This window comes from Prosopis cineraria, unplaced genomic scaffold, assembly GCF_029017545.1.
Source record: "Prosopis cineraria cultivar Desert tree isolate PC_DT_omini unplaced genomic scaffold, ASM2901754v1 PC6, whole genome shotgun sequence".
NCBI lineage: Eukaryota > Viridiplantae > Streptophyta > Magnoliopsida > Fabales > Fabaceae > Prosopis > Prosopis cineraria.
In genome coordinates, this window is record NW_026555337.1 from 11147783 (window position 1) to 11167964 (window position 20182).

Consider the following 20182-nt stretch of genomic DNA (forward strand, 5'->3'; position numbering starts at 1 on the left):
TTCACAGTTTTCAAAAAATGTTTGTTAAAACCTTAATTTCTTAAAGCATATTTTCAATTATACTCTCATTAAATATCATATACAAGTGCCTTAATAATGATATTAAAAACTTTTAAGTCCTTTTAAGTTAGCAACAAAGTTTAAAATATTTCCAATTATACTTGGCACCATTGAATCATGTCGTGAAGGTAAACCAGATTCATTATAGTTTGTGAATCGAGTTGTGTAATGTTTGAGTTATTGGTGGTGGTGTTGTTGATTTAGTATTTGTAAAGTGGTTAAGGAATAATGTTGGGTCATTGATTCATCCTAATTAGCAGAATAAAAGGATGAAAGGGTTATACCATCATTCATATGCTCTTTTATTGTTATATATATATATATATATATATATATATATATAATAAAGCTCCAAATTGCCCTTCTTTAATCAATGATATAATAGTACATAGTTTATTTCAAATATATTCTAGCGAGAATTAATCATTTATTTCTTGAAGTTTCAACTTAATATAACATAGTCTCTAAACAACTCAGTCTTCAACTTTAACCGGGTTACAAACTGAGGTCATATATTTCCAAAAAAAAAAAACTACTTAATCCATTATAAATTATCCTATGTGGCAATGACGAGGAATGCTAGAGTTGGAATTTGCTTATGTGCTATCCTTATCAACGCCACGTGAATCCCACATCATTAAAATGTGCTGAGTGAATGTTTCTTCATGGGTCACGCTGCCTGAGTCGAGAAAACTTGCAGAGACTTGAACATTGCCCCTCGCTGCTTCCTCCCTCATTATTGGCTGCATCATAATGAGTGCTTTCACTAACCTCTATTTGGGTCGCATAATATATCCTACCAAGTGCCCTCGTCGCCATATTCACCAAAGGCTTGATCTTCTTGCTCATCTCCACAGTCGGGCAGCTCGCTAGACTCGCTAAACTGGGTGTTTAAAAGACAGTAAATGAAGAAAGCTGCAAGATTATTGGGTATGGTTAAAAGAAGACAGCTCAAGCATTGGATGGTTGGAATTTATATTAAAAAAAAAACTGTAGCTTTATATTTAAAAAAAAAAAATTGTCTGCCTAACATTGAGAGAATCCACAGGCATAAATAATCTTTGTTGGCTCGTCATGAAGTAATTAAGTTGATAGTTAGAAACCCATAAATTCTCTCAATTTTAGTCAGGCATATAAAGATTTCGTTTTAAATAAATTTTGGCTATTCAAGTAGATCTACACAATTCAAATCTATTACTAATAATTATTATTACCATTGAAATAGAAATATCTAAACCATTCTAATCATTTGGATGGTTGGAATTTGCAATGGGAGTTCTTACGAGGGCTCACCTGTGGGACTAATTAGTCTTCAATGATTGTTGAGCACATGATGAGTTGGTTCATGAATATGTGAGTAATCTGGAGGGTGCTTAATCTTGAAAGTACTGACCTGCAATGAGCTGCTGTTTTTTTAAAATCCAGTTGTAGTAAGATTTTGAAATTGGAAAATTTGAAGCCCGGTTGGCCTGAGACTAAGAGCTGAGGGATCAAAGAGATGAAAATGATGCAAGTGACATTGTAATATCTAACGTCAAGTTCACCGTTTTATTTTTACTTGCAAGCTGAATCTTGTTCATTATACTATCTATTTTAGGATTGCGGAGGCACAGTCCGAAGGAAGCTATAACATTCAATGGTGTCCTACAGAAGTGTGTCCTACTTGTAGGTTTGATTGTGGGACTATTGGTGGATTACGTGAGAATGGCAAGATTCTGGCGGCTCTGGATGGTAATGTTCTTCCTGTCGTGTTTGAGAGGAGGGCATAATCGTCATTGTCATTATAGTTTGTGAATCGAGTCGTGTAATGTTCTGAGTTATTGTTGTTGTTGTTGATTTAGTATTTGTAAAGTGGTTAAGGAATAAAGTTGGGTCATTGATTCATCCTAATTAGCAGAATAAGAGGATGAAAGGGATATATCATCATTCATGTGCTCTTTTATTGTTATATATATAATAAAGCTCCAATTTGTCCTCCTTTAATCAATGATATAATAGTACATAGTTTATTTAAAATATTTTCTTGCGAGAATTAACATTTATTCCTTGAAGTTTCAATTTAATTATAACATAGTCTCTGAACAACTCAATCTTCAACTTTAACCAGGTTATAAGTGAGGTCCTATATTTTTTTAGAAAAAAACTATTTAATCCATTATAAATTATCCTATGTGGCATTGATGAGGATTGCTAGCGTTGGAATTTGCTCATGTGCTATCCTTATCAACGCCACGTGGATCCCACATCATTAAAAATGTGCTGAGTCAATGTTTCTTCACGGGTCCCGCTGCCTGAGTCGAGAAAACACGCAGAGACTTGAGCATTGCCCCTCGCCTCGCTGCTACCTCCCTCATTATTGGCTGCATCATAATGAGTGCTTTCACTAACCTCTATTTGGGTCGCATAATATCTCCTACCAAGTGCCCTCGTCGCCATCTTCATCAAAGGCTCGATCTTCTTGCTCATCTCCACAGTCGGGCAGCTCGCTAGACTCGCTAAACTGGGTGTTTAAAAGACAGTAAATGAAGAAAGCTGCAAGATTATTGGGTATGTTTAAAAGAAGACAACTCAAGCATGTGCTCAACGTGAAGACAAATGTGTGGCTGCAAAAATACGAAAAGCATGTGAAAAAACTCATTTTGATGTGCTATATAACGGACAGGACCTCTTGCATGGGTTTGTTACTTAATTATATATGTATGTATAATTGAGGAACTTGAGGGAATGACTTCATGTGGAAGTACTGAGTATAGTGGCTTAAATGCATTTCTTAGTTTTTAAAAACTGATAAAAGAATCACAGTAATTCTTAGCCATGAATATTGTTGAGTGAAAAAAGTGCAAGATGATAAAAGAATGTTTATCTCTATTTTTCGGATAAACTAATCCTTGGCTAAAATAATCAAAGAATGCTCTATTCAATTAATTTTATGTTATGTTTAGATACATGTGGATTTAAATTTGAATTTGAATATGAGCCAAATTTATTATTTGAGTAATTAAAAATTTGCGGATTTGAATTTAACTCAAATCCAAATCTAAATCCTACTTCAATTTATTTGTAATTTTAAATCTTTTTTAGACCTTTATTATTTCAAATTTTTATGAAAACCCTCTCTTCCTTTTCGTGCACTTGTTGACTTCGACATTGTTGCTTTTGACTGACTTCCAATAAACCAAAACACTGAAGCTAACTAAGACCAGATCTTCAACGCAAACTAGGGACCGAACAACTAAAGCAAACAGAGACTAAACTATAGGCTTTGAATAGGACCAGAATGCCGACGCCAACCAGGATCGAACTGTTGAAGCCAACTGGGCCGAACCTCCTAAGCCGATTGGGATTGGATTGCCAATGCTGGCCAAGAACAAACGATTAACACCAACCAAGACCGAATGACCAACGCCAACTGAGACCAGATCGTCAAAGCTTACTGAGATCGAAAGGCCAACTTTGATTGGGACTACACTATCAACTATGATCGGGACCGAATTGTTGGCATCAATCAGGACAGTCAATGTCAACTTGGACCAAGCTGCCACTACCAATCGAGACTAGACCATTAACGTTGTCCAGATTCAGATAGCTGAAGTCAACTAAGACTGGCCGCCACCCCTAATTTGGATCGAACCATCGACTTTGACTAGGACCAGATGCCAACATTGTTCGAGTTGCCTTTAAATTCAAACATAGAATTTAAATTTAATTTTATTTGAGATCCAAACAAAAGATTTTAATATTATAATTTAAAATATTTTATATCATCCAAACAAAGAATTTAAAATTTATGAAGTTTGTGAGATTTCAAATCCAAATTTTCAATCTAAATCTATCCATCCAAACACAACCTTAAAGATTTTACTAGAGACAGCAAACATGGGAAATAATGCATCTCTGTTTCTTCACCTGAAACTGAAGAACCACCAGGCGAGAAGAAAGTGAAGACAAGATTCTACTAGTATAATGCGTGATGATAAATAATACATCCATGTGGCGTTGACAAGGATAACACATCAGCAAACTTCAACTCTAAGAGTCCACATCACTACCATGTAGGATAAGTCATGAAAGATTCAATAAGTTTTTAAAAATATTAAGATTGAGTTATAACTGAAGTAAATTGAAATATAAGTAGTTAAGCTTTGGGATTGAGTTATAATTGGGCCAAAATTATTTGGACTAAATCATTATTATTTTTGATTTTCTATCATGTTTAAATTTTAATGTTTAGATAGAATTTCTTAGAAGTATAAAATTTTGATTTATTTTATTTATAATCATGCTGTTTGATTTTAAAAAAAAAAAGTGAAATGGTGTTGTCCTATACGTATGTGTTGTAATTCTAATATCAAACTTTAAAGTTAAGATGAATAGATTTGAATTTAAATTTAAAATTTAAAATATTATTATATGTTTTAGATTTAATTATTTTAATATTTAATATTTTTATTGTTTATAAATATTTCTCTAAAATTTATAAATCATCTTTAAAAAGTTAGTAGTCAACTAGTACATCTAAAATTTATAAATGAATAATTTTTAACAATTCAACTATTATTTTTTTGGTAAAATATCGCATTCCTATTTTATAATTTTTAATATCTTTTTTTATAATTTCTTATTAACTAACGATTAAAATTTATTTTTGTTAACAGTTGGTGATATTATATTAGTTTCAAATATTCAAGAAAAACATTATACAAAAATGGATTTAGGATTTTAGACCCTCTAGGACATATAGTTTAAAGGTAAAATTATCTTTTAACCCTAAAAATATGTTAAATTGTGTCCTAGAGTCTACATACATATGTCCTAATTGTAGTATAATCCCAAAGTTTAAATTTAATCTACTCACTTCTCACATTTCACATGTTTTTCAAAATGTCTCTCAAGGTTTTCACATCTTTGAGATGAAATTTTTAGAGTAGAAATGAATAGAAGTAGCCTTGTTAGAGATATCCGAAAAAATTGGAATGTAGTATAATCCCTATGCAAGAATGACACATAAATTAAGAAATGAATTTAAGTAAATAAACTCTTAAAAGAATACCAATACATTTGGGGAAAAAAAAAGGAAGAATATCAATATATGAGCATGTGTCAATATAATCCACATTTTTTAATGAGGTAAAAAAGTAAATTGACCTTGAACTATGAATTTAAAAGTATCTAGAATCTTAAACTTATTTTTGTGTAATATTTCTCTTCAACTTTTGAAAACAGTATAATTTGACCTCTGCTGTTAATAAAAATTAACTTTAACAATTAATTGATTAGAAAATAATAAAAAAATTATATAATTTTTTGGTCATTTTTTGTAATTTTTGGGTCCTTATTTCTAATTTTTAAAATTACCATTTGTTAATGACAAGAACCAAATTATAATATTTTCAAATGTTGAAAAGATACATTATAAAAAAAGTTTTGAATTCCAAATATTGCTTAACATATAATGTAGAAGCTTATTTATTCTTTTACTCTTTTTAATGCAATTGGAAGAGAGATACACATAATAGTTAGCTTTGTTGGGCCAGCTTCTTTTTTTCTGTATGGCCTTTTTATTTCCAGAGTGTTGGGCCTTTAATGTTGGAATCTTTTTACTTTGTTTTAACAAAGTTTGCTTCTTATTAAAAAAAAAAAAAGAATACACCAAATATCTATATTGGTTCTCTATCAAAAAGATATTTGATTTACATATAGTGAGTAAAATCAACTTAAAATTTTCACTATAATCTCCAAGATTTAAATAAGTTCTTTATTTGTGATTCTGTATAATCCCAAACTTTATCAACAAGCATTGATTATAATAAAATATTAGAGACACTGTCATGAAAGCTTGGATAATCATCTTCAATCATGTGTTTAAAAAAGTTAATGTACAAATTGTTAGCTTGCTTGCCTATAGATTTCCAATAACAATTTGGACATTAAGATTTTTTTTTTTATAATCCACCCCTATGATATCAAAACTTTATGAATTTAGACATGATATGATTAATTTTCATTTGCACAAGTCTATGTAGCTTTATATTTAAAAAAAAAAAAAACTTGTCTGCCTAATATTGATTGGCTCATCTTAAAGTAAGTTGATAGTTAGAAACCCATAAATTCTCTCAATTTTAGTGGGGCATATGAAGATATCATTTCAAATAAATTTTGTTCACTCAAGTAGCTAGATATAGACAATTCAAATCTATTGATAATAATACTTATTATCATTGAAAAAAGAAATATCTAAATCATTATAATCAATTGGATGGTTGGAACTTGCCATGGAAGTTCTCACCAGGGCTCACCTGTGGGACTAATTAGTCTTCAATGATTGTTGAGCACATGATGAGTTAGTTCATTAATTTGTGAGTAATCTGGAGGGTGCTTAATCTTGAAATTACTGACTTGCAATGAGCTGCTTTTTTTAAAAAAAAAAAATTCCAGTTGCAACATTTTGAAATTGAAAATTTGAGGCCCGCGGATCAAAGGGATGAAAATGATGCAAGTGACGTTGTAACATCTGACGTCAGGTTTATCATTTTATTTTCACTTGCAAGTTGAATCTGGTTTACCTTCACGGCATGATTTAATGGTGCCACGTACGCATACAACATTCAATTCAACGGCATTATTTTTTTATGATGAAATTAATTAATTAAAGAGGACAGCATTTTGACTTGAGAATTCAAGCACTATACTATAACTATCACATCACCTGAATTCTCACGGATATGACTGAACACAATTGGGTTCGTTGAGTGATATAAATTCATTTACTCAATAAATTTCATGTAGTTCGATAACAACTGTTCAGTTTAATCAAATATTTGTCAAAAATTTCATTATATAATATGGATAAAATATTGAATTTTAAATTTTTGAAGGGAACAATATACATAGTGAGGTTTTAATCTTGAAAGTTGTTTTAATTTTTTTTAAAGAAATGTATTTTGATAATTTTTAAATATTAATAAAATTCAATGACTATAATTAAGACACTTACTAAATGAGTAAACTTAAGTCACTCACTGAATTCAAATCTGATTGAACCTTGTGCACTATATGAGTAATTTGGATGGGATGAACTTATAATTCAGGTCAAGTTTATTTGGGCAGGTTTGGATTTCTTAAAAAAATACCTATATAATTAACCCTAATCTTAACATCTTGGACTTATTCGAGCTAGGTCAAACTGTCAAATATTTTTTTATCTTTTAATCTCAAGAAAATTTTTATTTTTATTTTAAAATTAATTATTGTCATTATTTAAAAATATACAATATATTTTTGGTAGAATCACAAACAAGGACCTAATAAGAAAATTATTCACAAACAAGAACTAATGTGAAATGGATTACTATTGAAATAAAAATATTAACTTCTTTTTAATGGGACTTGCTATTAGTCCTTATCTATAAAAACTTTCTTCTCAAGTTTTTGGATGTGATTCTCCCTATATTTTTTTGAGCACTTAAAAAATATAAAAGGCTCAAATTAATTTTTTTTAAGAAAAATTGAGGTTCTTAAAATTCAAGATTAAAATATTATTTTAAGATATGTTAAAGATTAAAAAATGATAAAAATATAACAATATGGATCTTTTTATTTTTAAAAAATTCAAAATCATATACTCAAATATGTGGTCTTTTGGTATAAAATCAATCAAGACTTGAATAATTAATTAATATTTAATATATGTTATATAAAAAAACAATAACAATAAGCCTTATCTTACTACATGAGATTGTTTATTTAAATTATATGATGTCATTATATTATATCATTAGCATTGTGTTATATATATTTTTAAGGAAAAAATAAAAATCATTTTGGACCTATTAAGGCTGAATATGTCCAAAGTATTTAAATATTAGAACTATGAATATACATAACCTCCTTTGTATTTTTTTTTTTGAAACAAGTTATCATTATTATCTATGGGAGCCATTGCTGTTTTAAATATATGTTTATTTTTAAATTCAAAAAAATCCTTCATTTCAATATGCAAGTCATTTTTTGGAATACCAATAATTAGTTATTTGTTTGTAATGGGGAGATAAGTAATTTTGATATGCTCCTATTAGAGTTTTAGATTAAAAGAGGGATCTGCATTCTGTACTCATCAAATTGATGATGTGCTCACCTCTAAGGGGTGATCTTGAGCCTTCATTTTATCTAAAAATAATCTATGCCATTTGATTTTAAATTAATTTTTAAATATTTTAAATATTATATTTGTGAAAATAAAAATCATAAAAATTTTTGATGTTAAACCTAGATTGCTTTCAGTGCTTATTACATGATAAGCACTATCATATATAGATCACTTTTGATAAGATCTGGATAATTTAAATTTAACTTTTTATTTTTATTTTATATTTATCAAAATAAAAATACATAAAAAAGATCAATTTTAAAATAAATCTGTTGATAATTAATTTTATTAATACAAATTTAATTTGGATATGGTCCAATTTAATATAAATTTTTTTATGTCTTTTATAAATTGACCATCCAAATATATTCTGTATAATCCAGATATAATATGAATAATCTAATTTAATATTAATTTTTAGTAATTTTTATAAATTGACTATCCATATATATTTTAGACATTCAAAATTTAATAATATTTTTTTTTACAATTTTTATTTTCACAAATATAATATTTAAAAGATTTAAAAATTAGTTTAAAATCAATGACTGAGATTATTTTGAGATAAAATGAAGGGTCAAAATCACCTTAAGGGTACGGAATGCGGTTCCTTAAAAGAGATATTCTCTCCATTCAAAAATATAAAAATTTTTTAACTGAATCTCACCTTTTTAATAAAGTAGTTACCTACTTTCAAACTAATCCTATATTTTTATATTTATTTCTATTAAACACCTACAATAAATCTAAAGTCATTCATCATTAGGGATACTTTTGAAAAATTGAAAAGAGTAAAATCAAAAGCAAATAATTAATGATTCACCTTTTTTATGCAAAGTGACTTATAAAAAGAATCATCAATATTTTCTAGAAAGTGACACGTTCCGTAAAAAATGTAAGGTATTTTTTAAGGGATTAAATGTTAAAAAATATAAGATATTTTTAATTTTTTAATGTATAATCATTACCTTTTTTTAAATGCCCCTATTAAATAGATCACTTTATATATTTTTTAGGGTGAAACACCCTATTAAATAGAGATAAATATAAAAAGATATGGTTAGCTTAAAGATAAATAACCATTTTATTTGAAATAATATTCAGTTAAAAATGACTTACATTTTTAAACGAAGAGAATATATAGTAGTAGAGAGATTATGTGCCCATTTGATTTTCTATTAGTTAAAAGTCAGTTTTTTAAAAATTTATTTGATAAAAGTTAATTTAATGAAAGTCAATTGTTATAACAAAATTTATATTTGTATATATTTTTTAAAAAAGTTAGTTAAGAAAACTTAAAATTATTTGGATTATGTATAATAAAGAGTGATTTTAAATATATAATTATAAAAAATGATATCAATTTTTATTACTTGTAACTTTTATTCTACGAATGTTTCATGCTAGAAATATTTGAAAAATATATGTGATAAAATTTTTAAATAACATAAAATTTGATATATTAAATAATAAGAATAAAAAATTAAAAAGTTTGACATATTAGACAAAAAAATTATATAAATAGGCAATACGCATTAATACTAAAAATTAATTGAAAAGAATTAGAGATAGCATGGTCATGAGATAGAACATTTCCAGTGTTTTCCACTAAGGGTCAAATGGTTTAATAAAATATAAAAATTTTATATGATTTAAATAAATTTTAGGGAATTTATTATTTAAAGACATATCCAACTAAAACACCATATTATATTTATATATCTTAATAGACGAATTAATACACAGAGACGAAAGAAAAATGGACAAACGAGGGTACCATAGCAATATAAAAATAAGTAGATATTTTAACTCATTAATTAATACCCCCAACACCCAAATATACATCACAAAAGCTCTCCCAAATAACATTGAACACATTCACTTTCACCTACTTTCTACGTTATAAGAAGTGCAACTCACCATACCAGTTCTCAATATTAAGCAAAGGAACGCTCAAGCCTCAAGGGTTGGCTGTTAGGGAAGGCCATGGAAGAAGAAAGGGTGAAGCCAAAGTGGAATTCTCTGCTTGTTCCATCAGTTCAAGAGCTAGCAAAGAACATCACTGAGATTCCAGACAGATATGTTCGTCCTGATCAACAACAACAAAGTATTGTTTCAGAGTCGGATGATTTGCCAGAAATCCCAGTGATTGATATGCAGAGATTGATCACTGAGGAATCAACAAGTTCTGAAGAAGAATTGGCTAAGCTTCACCATGCTTGCAGACAGTGGGGATTCTTGCAGGTGTGGTTCCTTTTCTCTCTATCTCTCTCACAATCCTCATCTTTTGTTAGTTTCTGACAAAGCAAATACTGAGTGAAGAATTGAAATAATTTGTGTAGTTGGTGAATCATGGGGTAGGGCCAGGGTTGGTGGAGAAGATGAAGAAGGAGATAGAGGAATTTTTCAATTTGGAAATGTCAGAGAAGAAGAAGTTTTGGCAGAGAGAAGGAGATTTGGAGGGATTTGGACAAGCCTTTGTTGTGAGTGATGATCAAAAGCTTGATTGGGCTGACCTTTTCTTCATCTTTACACTCCCAATCCATTTGAGGAATCCTTGCCTGTTCCCTCACCTACCTTTTCATTTCAGGTTCTCCCCCCCACCCTCTAGTATCTTTCTCTATATGCATATTTCTTTGTTGGAAAAAGTTGATTTACTTAAAAAATTTGTATTGAGGTTTGATGACGTATTTTGGTCAATATGCTTAACTACTGTAATTAGTATAGTATATTGATTATGCTAAAAAAGAAGGTTTAGCATATTGATAAATTATTTTCATTGAATATATTCATTCATTAGCAAATTATTTTTATTTATATAAAATATATTACTTAGTCGCTTAATTCCCCCTCACATATTTTTCTTTTCAAATCTCCTCTTCCTTACTAGTCAATTATGTAAGAAGCTAATAGCCACCTATTCACAAAGCTGTGAACAATAATTTCAAGCTTTGCGCAAATGCATAAAACCCTCTCTAACTGTCATGCATTCTTAGATGCAAAATTATCAAAGTCATTTCTCATCTCATATCAACTTTTGACTTTTATAGTGTTTTTGGAACTTTCTGAAAGCCAAAAATTTTTTGGGTAATTTTTGTGACATTGTGAAAGCTTAAATGTTGTTTAGATATCACTTTTATACCTAATCCACATTTATAAAATTGGGGAAAGCGGATTTGCTAGATGTAACTTGTAGTAGCTTTTCAAACAAACATTTGGGGGTTGGTATGAGGGAGTTAAATGTGTACTTAACTTTTAAACTGACTATGCTACCCTTGAATACACTTTCATTCCTTTCGTCTGTCTTTCTCTTCTTTTGCCAGTGAATTCGTCCGCCTCTCTTCTCCTTGGTTTGTCTTTCTCTCTCTTCTCCTTGATCTCTTAGTTGGAGGATTTTTTTTTTATTGCAAATAAGCTATGAACAAATTAGGAATTATCATTAATTGCTTTGTACTGATGTTGTAATTCTTTGTTAAGCATAGTGTGATTCTGTGATTTTTGCATGCCCAATGGATAATTTGCATATATTCCCTGTCAGCTACTTGATTTGATGCTGAGTAATGTTTTGAATACAGAGAAACTCTAGAACTATACTCACTTCAGATGAAAAATCTAGCAATGACTATTATGGAACAAATGGAAAAAGCTCTGGAGATGGAAAGCATGGAAATCAGGGAGTTATTTGAAGAAGGAATGCAATCACTGAGAATGAACTATTACCCTCCACGTCCTCAGCCTCACAAAGTCGATGGTCTCACACCCCATTCTGATGCTGTAGGTCTCACCATTCTTCTGCAACTCAACGAAGTAGAAGGCCTTCAGATTATAAAAGATGGCATGTGGATACCTGTTAGGCCTCTCCCTAATGCATTCATTCTGATACCTGTTAGGCCTCTCCCTAATGCATTCATTCTCAACATTGGAGACACACTAGAGGTAACAAATATAAGATATATAACATTGAAGTTAGATTTATTGAAGTGCCCTTCAATCTTCGACTAAAGAGAAGGATAGAGCAAGTAGGACCCACATTTCCAAAAATGGGACCTACCAGTCCTTTATCTTATCTCCCACTACATTTTATAGCTGAAGTACATTTCACAGACTAAATCCATATTACATGCATATTTACTACTTAAAATAAATCACGTTTCAAATAGGGATAATAAAAACCAATTTTTTGATTACCAAATTGAAGAGTTTGAAATTGAATTAAAGAGGTATGTAAATCATTTTTTCAATGTGTCCCTTGCCCACTTAAATTCTGCTATCTTTTTCTGTATATCTCACGTGGCAGATCATAACCAATGGGACATACCGAAGTGTTGAGCACCGAGCAACAGTAAACTCTGAGAAAGAGAGACTTTCCAATGCAACATTTTACAATCCAAGATATGATGCAGAGATAGGTCCTTCACCACATACCGAAGTGTTGAGCACCGAGCAACAGTAAACTCTGAGAAAGAGAGACTTTCCAATGCAACATTTTACAATCCAAGATATGATGCAGAGATAGGTCCTTCACCAAGCTTGGTCACTGAGCATACTCCACCAAAGTTTAAAAGAATAGGACAAGATGAATACCTCGAAGGCGTATCTAGTCGTGAACTCCAGGGAAAATCCTATCTAGATGCCATGAGGATACAACAGTGCAATGAAAATGAAGAAAAAAACTGAGTGAATAGATTGTGAACAGGCTTCTCACAGTTTCTTTATTTGTGATTTTAAATTAAGCTTCTTCTAGGCTTGTTGCTCATAAACTGCTAGAAATACAAGAACAGGCTTTTGAATATTCGAATTTGTCAAGAGTTGCAAATGAGCAGAAATACAATGACAATTTCTGGCCATAAAACTGAACTAAGGTGATATCTTGGGTTCCATCTATACTCTTCATTTTTCCCTTCTTAAACAGAACGTGTTGCATTGAATCAAATAAGTAGCTTGTGCCAAGGAAAATTGTTTGGATCTCCCAAATCATCTTATGCTCTGCTCTGCTTTCTTAACACACCAAATGCTACCTTGTGCAAGTTTGATGACATCCTCAGTGTGTATGCTTGTTTACCAAGTGCATTTGTATGCACAATCATATGTATGTGTATGCATGCGCACGCATGTGTATTTATGTCTGTGTTGCCGTCCTCAAAATAATGGAAAATCAAGTCAAGATTGAGAAGAAGAGGAACAATGAACTTCTTATTAATCAATTAAATGTACATGTACATTTTTACAAAAACTGTAACCTGAAGAACCAAAAAGGTAAAGAAAAAGAAGAGGAGGAGGAAAAAACTAAACCTATTTAATGATTTAATCGACCTCCTACAATCCAATTCCTGACATAAAAATCATAGCACCTTTCACACAAGTACTTAACCTATGACAATCCATACTGAACAGCACTAGAATGTCTGTGAGCTGCAACAGCTACTGCTGTGGCACCAACTGCACCGAAGTGAGATTGTGCCTGTAGCAGCTTCACGTCGATTGTAATCATGGGATTATCAAACCGATCAATCTTGGCTTCTTGGTGATATGGGTTGGTGTTGAGGTCAATTGCAGGTCTAGTTAGGTGGTAACACTGCGGGAATGGGATTTGATGCTTGCACTGTGAGAAAACCTGGTGTATCTCTGACACAGTCTTCTGTGAGTTTGTGGGTTGAGGTCTAAAATAGCAGTGAGGAGAACCCGCAGCCTGGGGAAGAGAGTTTTGATAAAAGATCCTTGGGTCATAATAAGTATTTGTGCTTCCCCCATTTTCATATGGTACAACCGGACCTACCACTCTCCCTGGCTTAGCTGTGGAAAGTGTTGATAGAAGCAGTTAATAATATAGATAGACAAGACAAGCCAATAAACAATAGAACCAGCACACCAAGGAATATAGAAAGTTACTTAATACTAGTTCATTTTGATCATGATAGGTCCATTAGTTATGAGCCCGTCATTTCCCAGCCCTCTAAGCTTCACCTTGTCCTCAATGTGAGAATTAGAAGTAGAAAACTGTAGATTCTTCCATAAAGAGACCAGCATATGTTCACAATGCCTGAACTCATAGTCAAGCTAAAAATTGCGACTTATTTATTAAGCTTGAATATGTAATTACACACACCTGTGCGCCAATACATATCTGTTATTAATTAATGACCAAACTTCAGTTCATTTATATTCCTGCATTGGAGTTTTGGAAGGACGAGTTACTTGTATAGCCCTTTGAAAGTAGGCACACGGAAGCTGAAGGCTGGAGCTTGATGACAGATTTTAACCCAATGGGATAGTTATTTTCATGGAATCTTAGTGAATCTCAACCTGAGGAAGAGGTGGAGGCTCTTGGCTGTTTTAGGATAATTTCTTGACCTTGTATGTATATACTTTTCTTACTTCGCTGTAATTTCTTATTTCTCAATAAGGAAGAAAATAAGGAATCAACAAATTAACTATGAAGGATATACCTGTTGGCGCCCTTGGTGGAGGCAAAGAACCCCTCAATAGACTTCCAGAATTTGATTCTGCTGCTCTCATACTCTTAGATGCCTCTTCTGCATTTTGCTTGTTCTCATACAAATTGAAATTTGATTTTGTATTATGAGGGATTGTACTTGAGTGAATAGCAGGCCTTCAAAAGGGGGAAAAAGCAAATTTATCATATGGATCAGAAAAACAATTAATTATAAGAGAATTCTGATGCAGAAAGCAGAAAAAGTAAAAAAGGCAAAAAGCTTAAGTATTTACCAGTTTAACAAAGCTTTAAAATAGGACCTGATTGTAATACCTCATAACTTTACAATTTAGAATTTATTTAGTATGCAGCCAATTATAAGTTACTTTAGGTGATATTTATTCGATTCTATGGGCATGTTAGTAAATTCTCGTTGGGAATTTCTAGATCAGCATCAGGCTTGTCCCTGTGCAGCCTTTACACAAAAACACAGAAAACTTAACCACTGAAAATAAGAGAAGTAAATAATAAATTCTAACTATTTTCGCAGAATTTCATATTCTTCAGAATTCATTTGATTAAGTTACTTTCCCCTATTTAATTGGAACACAAACTTGGGTTGTTGGGCTGCTTCTATGAGAATGAGGGGCAGTGATGGAATATAAGAATTTATATATTCTGAGGAAACCTCCTATGGAAATAAACCTATCTCACTTTTATATTTCATTATTTTCTGTTTTTACTTTATTACTTCATTTAGTAAGTGGGTTGTTTAATCATTTCATGTATTAAAGGGGCCAAAAGTGGGATGTTTTATTCATGATAAGGAAACTCTATATTTCATTTTATTTTTATGTTTCCTTCATAAGAAGGAAACCTTAGCAGTGGCTTCAATAAATAACCTTATCCCTCCCCTTCGTTTCTCTGCCTGTTCCCCCTCCGACATTCTGCCTCTGCTCTCTCCCACCGCTCTGTTCTCAATCCCCCCTCCTTTCTCTCTCTGTTCTATATTTCTGCCTATTTCCTACTCTGTATGCAGTGTGTGTTACATCAGGCCAGTTAGGTTGTTGCACACTACATAATGAACTAAATGATCTGCAAGTTTTGACTAATGGCTGTCTTCTTGACTGTTTGATGCTTAGTTGATTCGTCTATAGATCTACCCTAGAATCCATCAAATCCAAGAATCCTTATTTTGGAAGTACTGTACACAAACAGTAAATAGATCTTTTTAAACCTTAACCCCCCCACCATGCATATACAGTAAACCATCAACCCACAATTTAACCCTCATGACATCCAAGAAACTCTAATCAGAACCCAACAAGTCCTTAGCATTCACCAGCAACCAAACTCAACATGTAAACTAATATCTAGAACCCAGAAGAAAAGATACAGTTAGCAGAAAGCCATGAGCCATAAGTGCAGATTAGTCTTACCTTGGAAGGGAGACATGCTTCCTTTCAGGCGGAGTGACAGAGCCACCATTTTCCTCAAGATAAGTAAATTGATTTCTGAATTGGCCTATTGCACTGCAAGGAATACGTAACCATAAACTATTTGTATTGCATATAAACATAAGCATTATATTCATGAAAATAGGCAATAGGCATCATGTATAATTCGATATAAAGCATATATTTTGGACCTAGGATAGAGGAAGTTTCCTCCAGTTCCATTCATGTAATCTTTAAGCATTTGAGGATGATATTCCAGTATTTCACGATATATTAGTTCTCTAATATCGGCCTTTGTCAACCTTCGCCTCTCAAACTCAAATTCCAACTTTGAAATTGACTGACAAGAAGGTTCTCTCTCAACTCTGGCCAAGCCCTTGAAATAAGGATCAGCCAGTGCCTGCCAAACATACGAGCAAAAATGTTTGTCTTCAAAATTACATTGAAAAAAAAATGATTTTCCATTACAAGATCCACACTGAATAGGCAGGAACAAACATAACATGAACAAGTAGATAAATAGATACCTCTTCAGCAGTTGGCCGATGTTTGGGATCAAATGCTAGAAGCCTTTGCAAAAGGCGCAGTGCCAATGGATCTGCATTTGGAAATTTCTGCTCAAAAGGCACAGGCCGTTTTTTTCGCATTTCCATCAAGTACTTTCTTGCCTTCTCATTTCGAACCTGCATATATCAAGATGTGATCAAACATAGAATAATCATTAAACGGATACGAAAAATAACACAAGAGTTTATTAAACCATAAAGTAAGATAAAAAGGAAAAATAAAAGGAAAGATCCTTACTCCTGAAATAGTTTCTGAAGATGGGGTTCCAAGAAGATCAGTAATCAAATCTAACTGATGTACAACACTTTTACCAGGAAACAACGGTTTTCCAGTTAGGACCTCAGCAAAGATGCAACCAATGCTCCATACATCAATAGCTGGTGTATACTGAATGCAATATGTCAACAAGGTGAGTCTACTAAAGGACAAATTCATACCTCAATGAAAACACACATAGAAAAAGGCATAACATGACACAAGTCCCTGAAGGACATATAATTTAACTTCCAGGAGAGTTCAATTGACCGCCCTGAACAAAAATTATTGTAACCTAGGCATCACTAATTACTATAACCACTCAGAGGGCATTTCATATAGAAACAAATAGAAAGAATTGGACAAGCACCCGAAAAGATGTCATCTTATGAATTTCTATTTCTATCATTCAAAGATTGCTTTCTGGAGTTTGATTCCCTCCAAATGCAAGACAACAGATCAGGTACCAGAAAACTTCCAGGTAAGATTTTAGTGAATGCCTTGACCAGCATAACGTGGCTAGATTTCCTCGTTCCAACTAAAGTAACAGAAAAACCCTCAAATATTTATTTTACTACTTGCAATGGTATGGGTGCAGGTGAATACCATAACGAATTCCCATAGTACGAGCACACTAGTAAATAACACAAGCTGGCAACGTTGTATGCACACATCTAATCTTTATCTACCTAAAAGCAAATTAGTTAAACATAAGCAGGGCTAGATAACCTACACTATGAACGATCTTTAGTTTGCAGTGAAAAGATATGTCTATTGGCACATGGCCCTAGGGACGTATAGAAACTACAAAAGGATGTTAAGAAATTAGTTGAAACAAAATCAAGGAAATACTAGAAGTATACAACTTCATATGGGCCACATTTCTTATAATCTTTCAATTCATAAACACAAAATAAAAAATAAAAACAGAATATCTTGTTTCGTGAAAAAACAATAATAGCTTCAATCATTGGTAAAACAAGCACAAATGGCCTTCAAGCTAATAGGCTGCCACAAACTATAATCTTATAACGTAATAGAATAGAATGCTCAAATAATAAATTCTTGCCAAACGATACCTTAGAAGAGAATGCTCCACACAGTTCCGGGGCTCGGTACCATCTAGTAGCAACATAATCCTGCAATACGTGCCAAAAGAAAACAATGATAAACTTCAATGCACCTTATTAAATATACATAGAACAACCATGACTCCAATCTGCTATATTTGCAATTCAAATTAAATCAAACTACATACTGTCCAAAATATTGTAGTTGGAGCATCATTGAATGCAACTCTTGCGAGTCCAAAATCACATATTTTGAGCTTGCAATTTGCATTTGCCAATATGTTCTTGGGTTTGAGGTCTCTGTGATACACATTTGCTACAATCCAACGTAAGTTCAATAAGTAGCAGTTCATTTCAAATTATTGCCCGCACATTTTACAAAAATATACAAAAGTTAGCAAGCACACATATAAGGGATAAAAAATTAGAGAGATATGGTAAAGGAACGGATACCTGTATGCATATATTTCAATGCACGTAGGAGCTGATAAAGAAAAAACTGATGGTGTTCACGGGTCAAATCATCATTAGCTTTAATGACTTGATGGAGATCAGATTCCATGAGTTCAAAGACTACATAAATATCTTTAAAATCTCTCTTTGAAGGTGGCAACATTATCCGCTTAATTTCTACTATATCAGGGTGCCTTAAAAGCCTGAGTAATTTGACTTCACGAAGAATTCTAATGGCATCAGATGCATGGTCAAAAACATCATGGATCTTCTTTATTGCTACTTTTTCCCCAGTGTGTGTGTCAATTGCCGCACAAACAACTCCATAGCTACCCTTCCCTATCATTTCAAGAAGCTTGTATCTATTGGCATCCCCATACTCGGTGAAGAAACCCAATTCTTTAATATCCTGCACATTAATAAATCTATGAAGACCTTTATCTTAAAAAAAATCATCACCAGCGAACAACAAGACATTAGAATCCACTAGCAAAGACATGTATAACCAAATCCAAAGACCAGACAGAAACACTACAATCATCAGACGTAATGGTTGTTGAAACAGGGGAAAAAACAAGACTGAGAAAATATCAAGGTCAAGTAGCTTCTGGGAGAAGTTACTGGCACTATCGAATATTTTTGGCTGGAAGCTAATGCAATGACCATACTCATCACAAATACATGAGAAGTAAACCGGTAATGAAAAGTGGGAAGAAGAAGAACAATATCAAATAACACCATCAACATGAAACGACCCGGTTTTAACGGTCACCATGTTTAATCTTTATTCGAATTGTTTTTGCTCTCCACAACATGTCACCCTAATTTTCATTTTCATGATTATTTCCATCAATCAGGTTGTATCATGGTAACGAGTTTCACATATAGAGAGAGAGAGAGAGAGAGAAACATGAATCGGAGAGAGAAAGAAAGGACCTTCTTGAGCTGATATTGCTGCATTTTGTTATTTGTAATTTTCCTGTTCTTTTCCCTCCCTAATCTTCCTTTACCTCGTATTGTCCTTCCACTTTCGGAAATATAGATCAAAAAGCGACCATATCCTTCACAGTAAAACCACCATTATCTAATTCTCCTCGCCCAGTGCTGCAAATCTCGAGCCAAAAATCCTCCTCGCACTATCGCTTGAAATCCCTTGGAATTAAATCACACTAAAGCCAACAGCCACGTTTTCCTCTCTCAACCACTTCCTCATGCAAAACCCAGATCAAAGATCGGACCTAACAATTCAAAGTTAGAAACTTCGAAATTGGGGTTTCATCAGATGAAACCCCAGAGAAGGAAGAAGCTGGGATTGGAAGCGGTGCAACAGAAACCTCCTGCTACAGAGGCTCTTAGCGCAGGGTAATGAAAAAGCCAAGAGATTCCCTGGAAAGCAGGAAGAAGAAACACGAGAGAGAGAAAAGAATTGTGAAGGTGGGAGAAAATATGACTGATAGTCTAATTATTTATGGATCGATTGATGTATTTAGCTGTAAAATGAAAATTTCTCCGAGTAACGTCGAGAAACGGTCATTAGGTCCCTACGTCGGTGGCCGTATAATACCGGGGATGATTAATTTGTATTAAACTGGTCCTTTACATTTTTTAAATTCTCAAGTTAGTCATTTAAATTTATTGACTTTATCATGTGTGTATGTATAACATTAAATGAAAATGAATTACACTTTTATAAGTTACTCCCTCATTTTTGAAATGGGAGAAAATAATCAATTCATATAGT

At 32.3% G+C, this 20182-nt stretch overlaps 2 protein-coding genes across 2 annotated transcripts; one reads left to right on the forward strand and one right to left on the reverse strand.

Moving 5' to 3' along the window:
* Window positions 1-10074: 10074 nt before the first annotated feature.
* LOC129312657 (protein SRG1-like) lies at window positions 10075-13162 on the forward strand. Its single transcript, XM_054955331.1, has 4 exons — window positions 10075-10450; window positions 10549-10796; window positions 11782-12142; window positions 12504-13162. Exons 1-4 carry the CDS (start codon window positions 10193-10195, stop codon window positions 12657-12659), a joined length of 1023 nt encoding a protein of 340 aa, XP_054811306.1. The 5' UTR covers window positions 10075-10192; the 3' UTR covers window positions 12660-13162.
* A 210-nt stretch (window positions 13163-13372) lies between these two features.
* Window positions 13373-19897, reverse strand: LOC129312655 (mitogen-activated protein kinase 19-like). The gene is made up of 10 exons (XM_054955329.1): window positions 19378-19897; window positions 18442-18850; window positions 18177-18304; window positions 17998-18057; window positions 16901-17050; window positions 16624-16779; window positions 16288-16496; window positions 16079-16171; window positions 14653-14816; window positions 13373-13999 (listed from the first exon to the last, which is right to left on the reverse strand). The coding sequence occupies exons 1-10, from the start codon at window positions 19399-19401 to the stop codon at window positions 13578-13580; spliced, it is 1815 nt and encodes a 604-aa protein (XP_054811304.1). The 5' UTR covers window positions 19402-19897; the 3' UTR covers window positions 13373-13577.
* Between the last annotated feature and the right edge of the window lie 285 nt (window positions 19898-20182).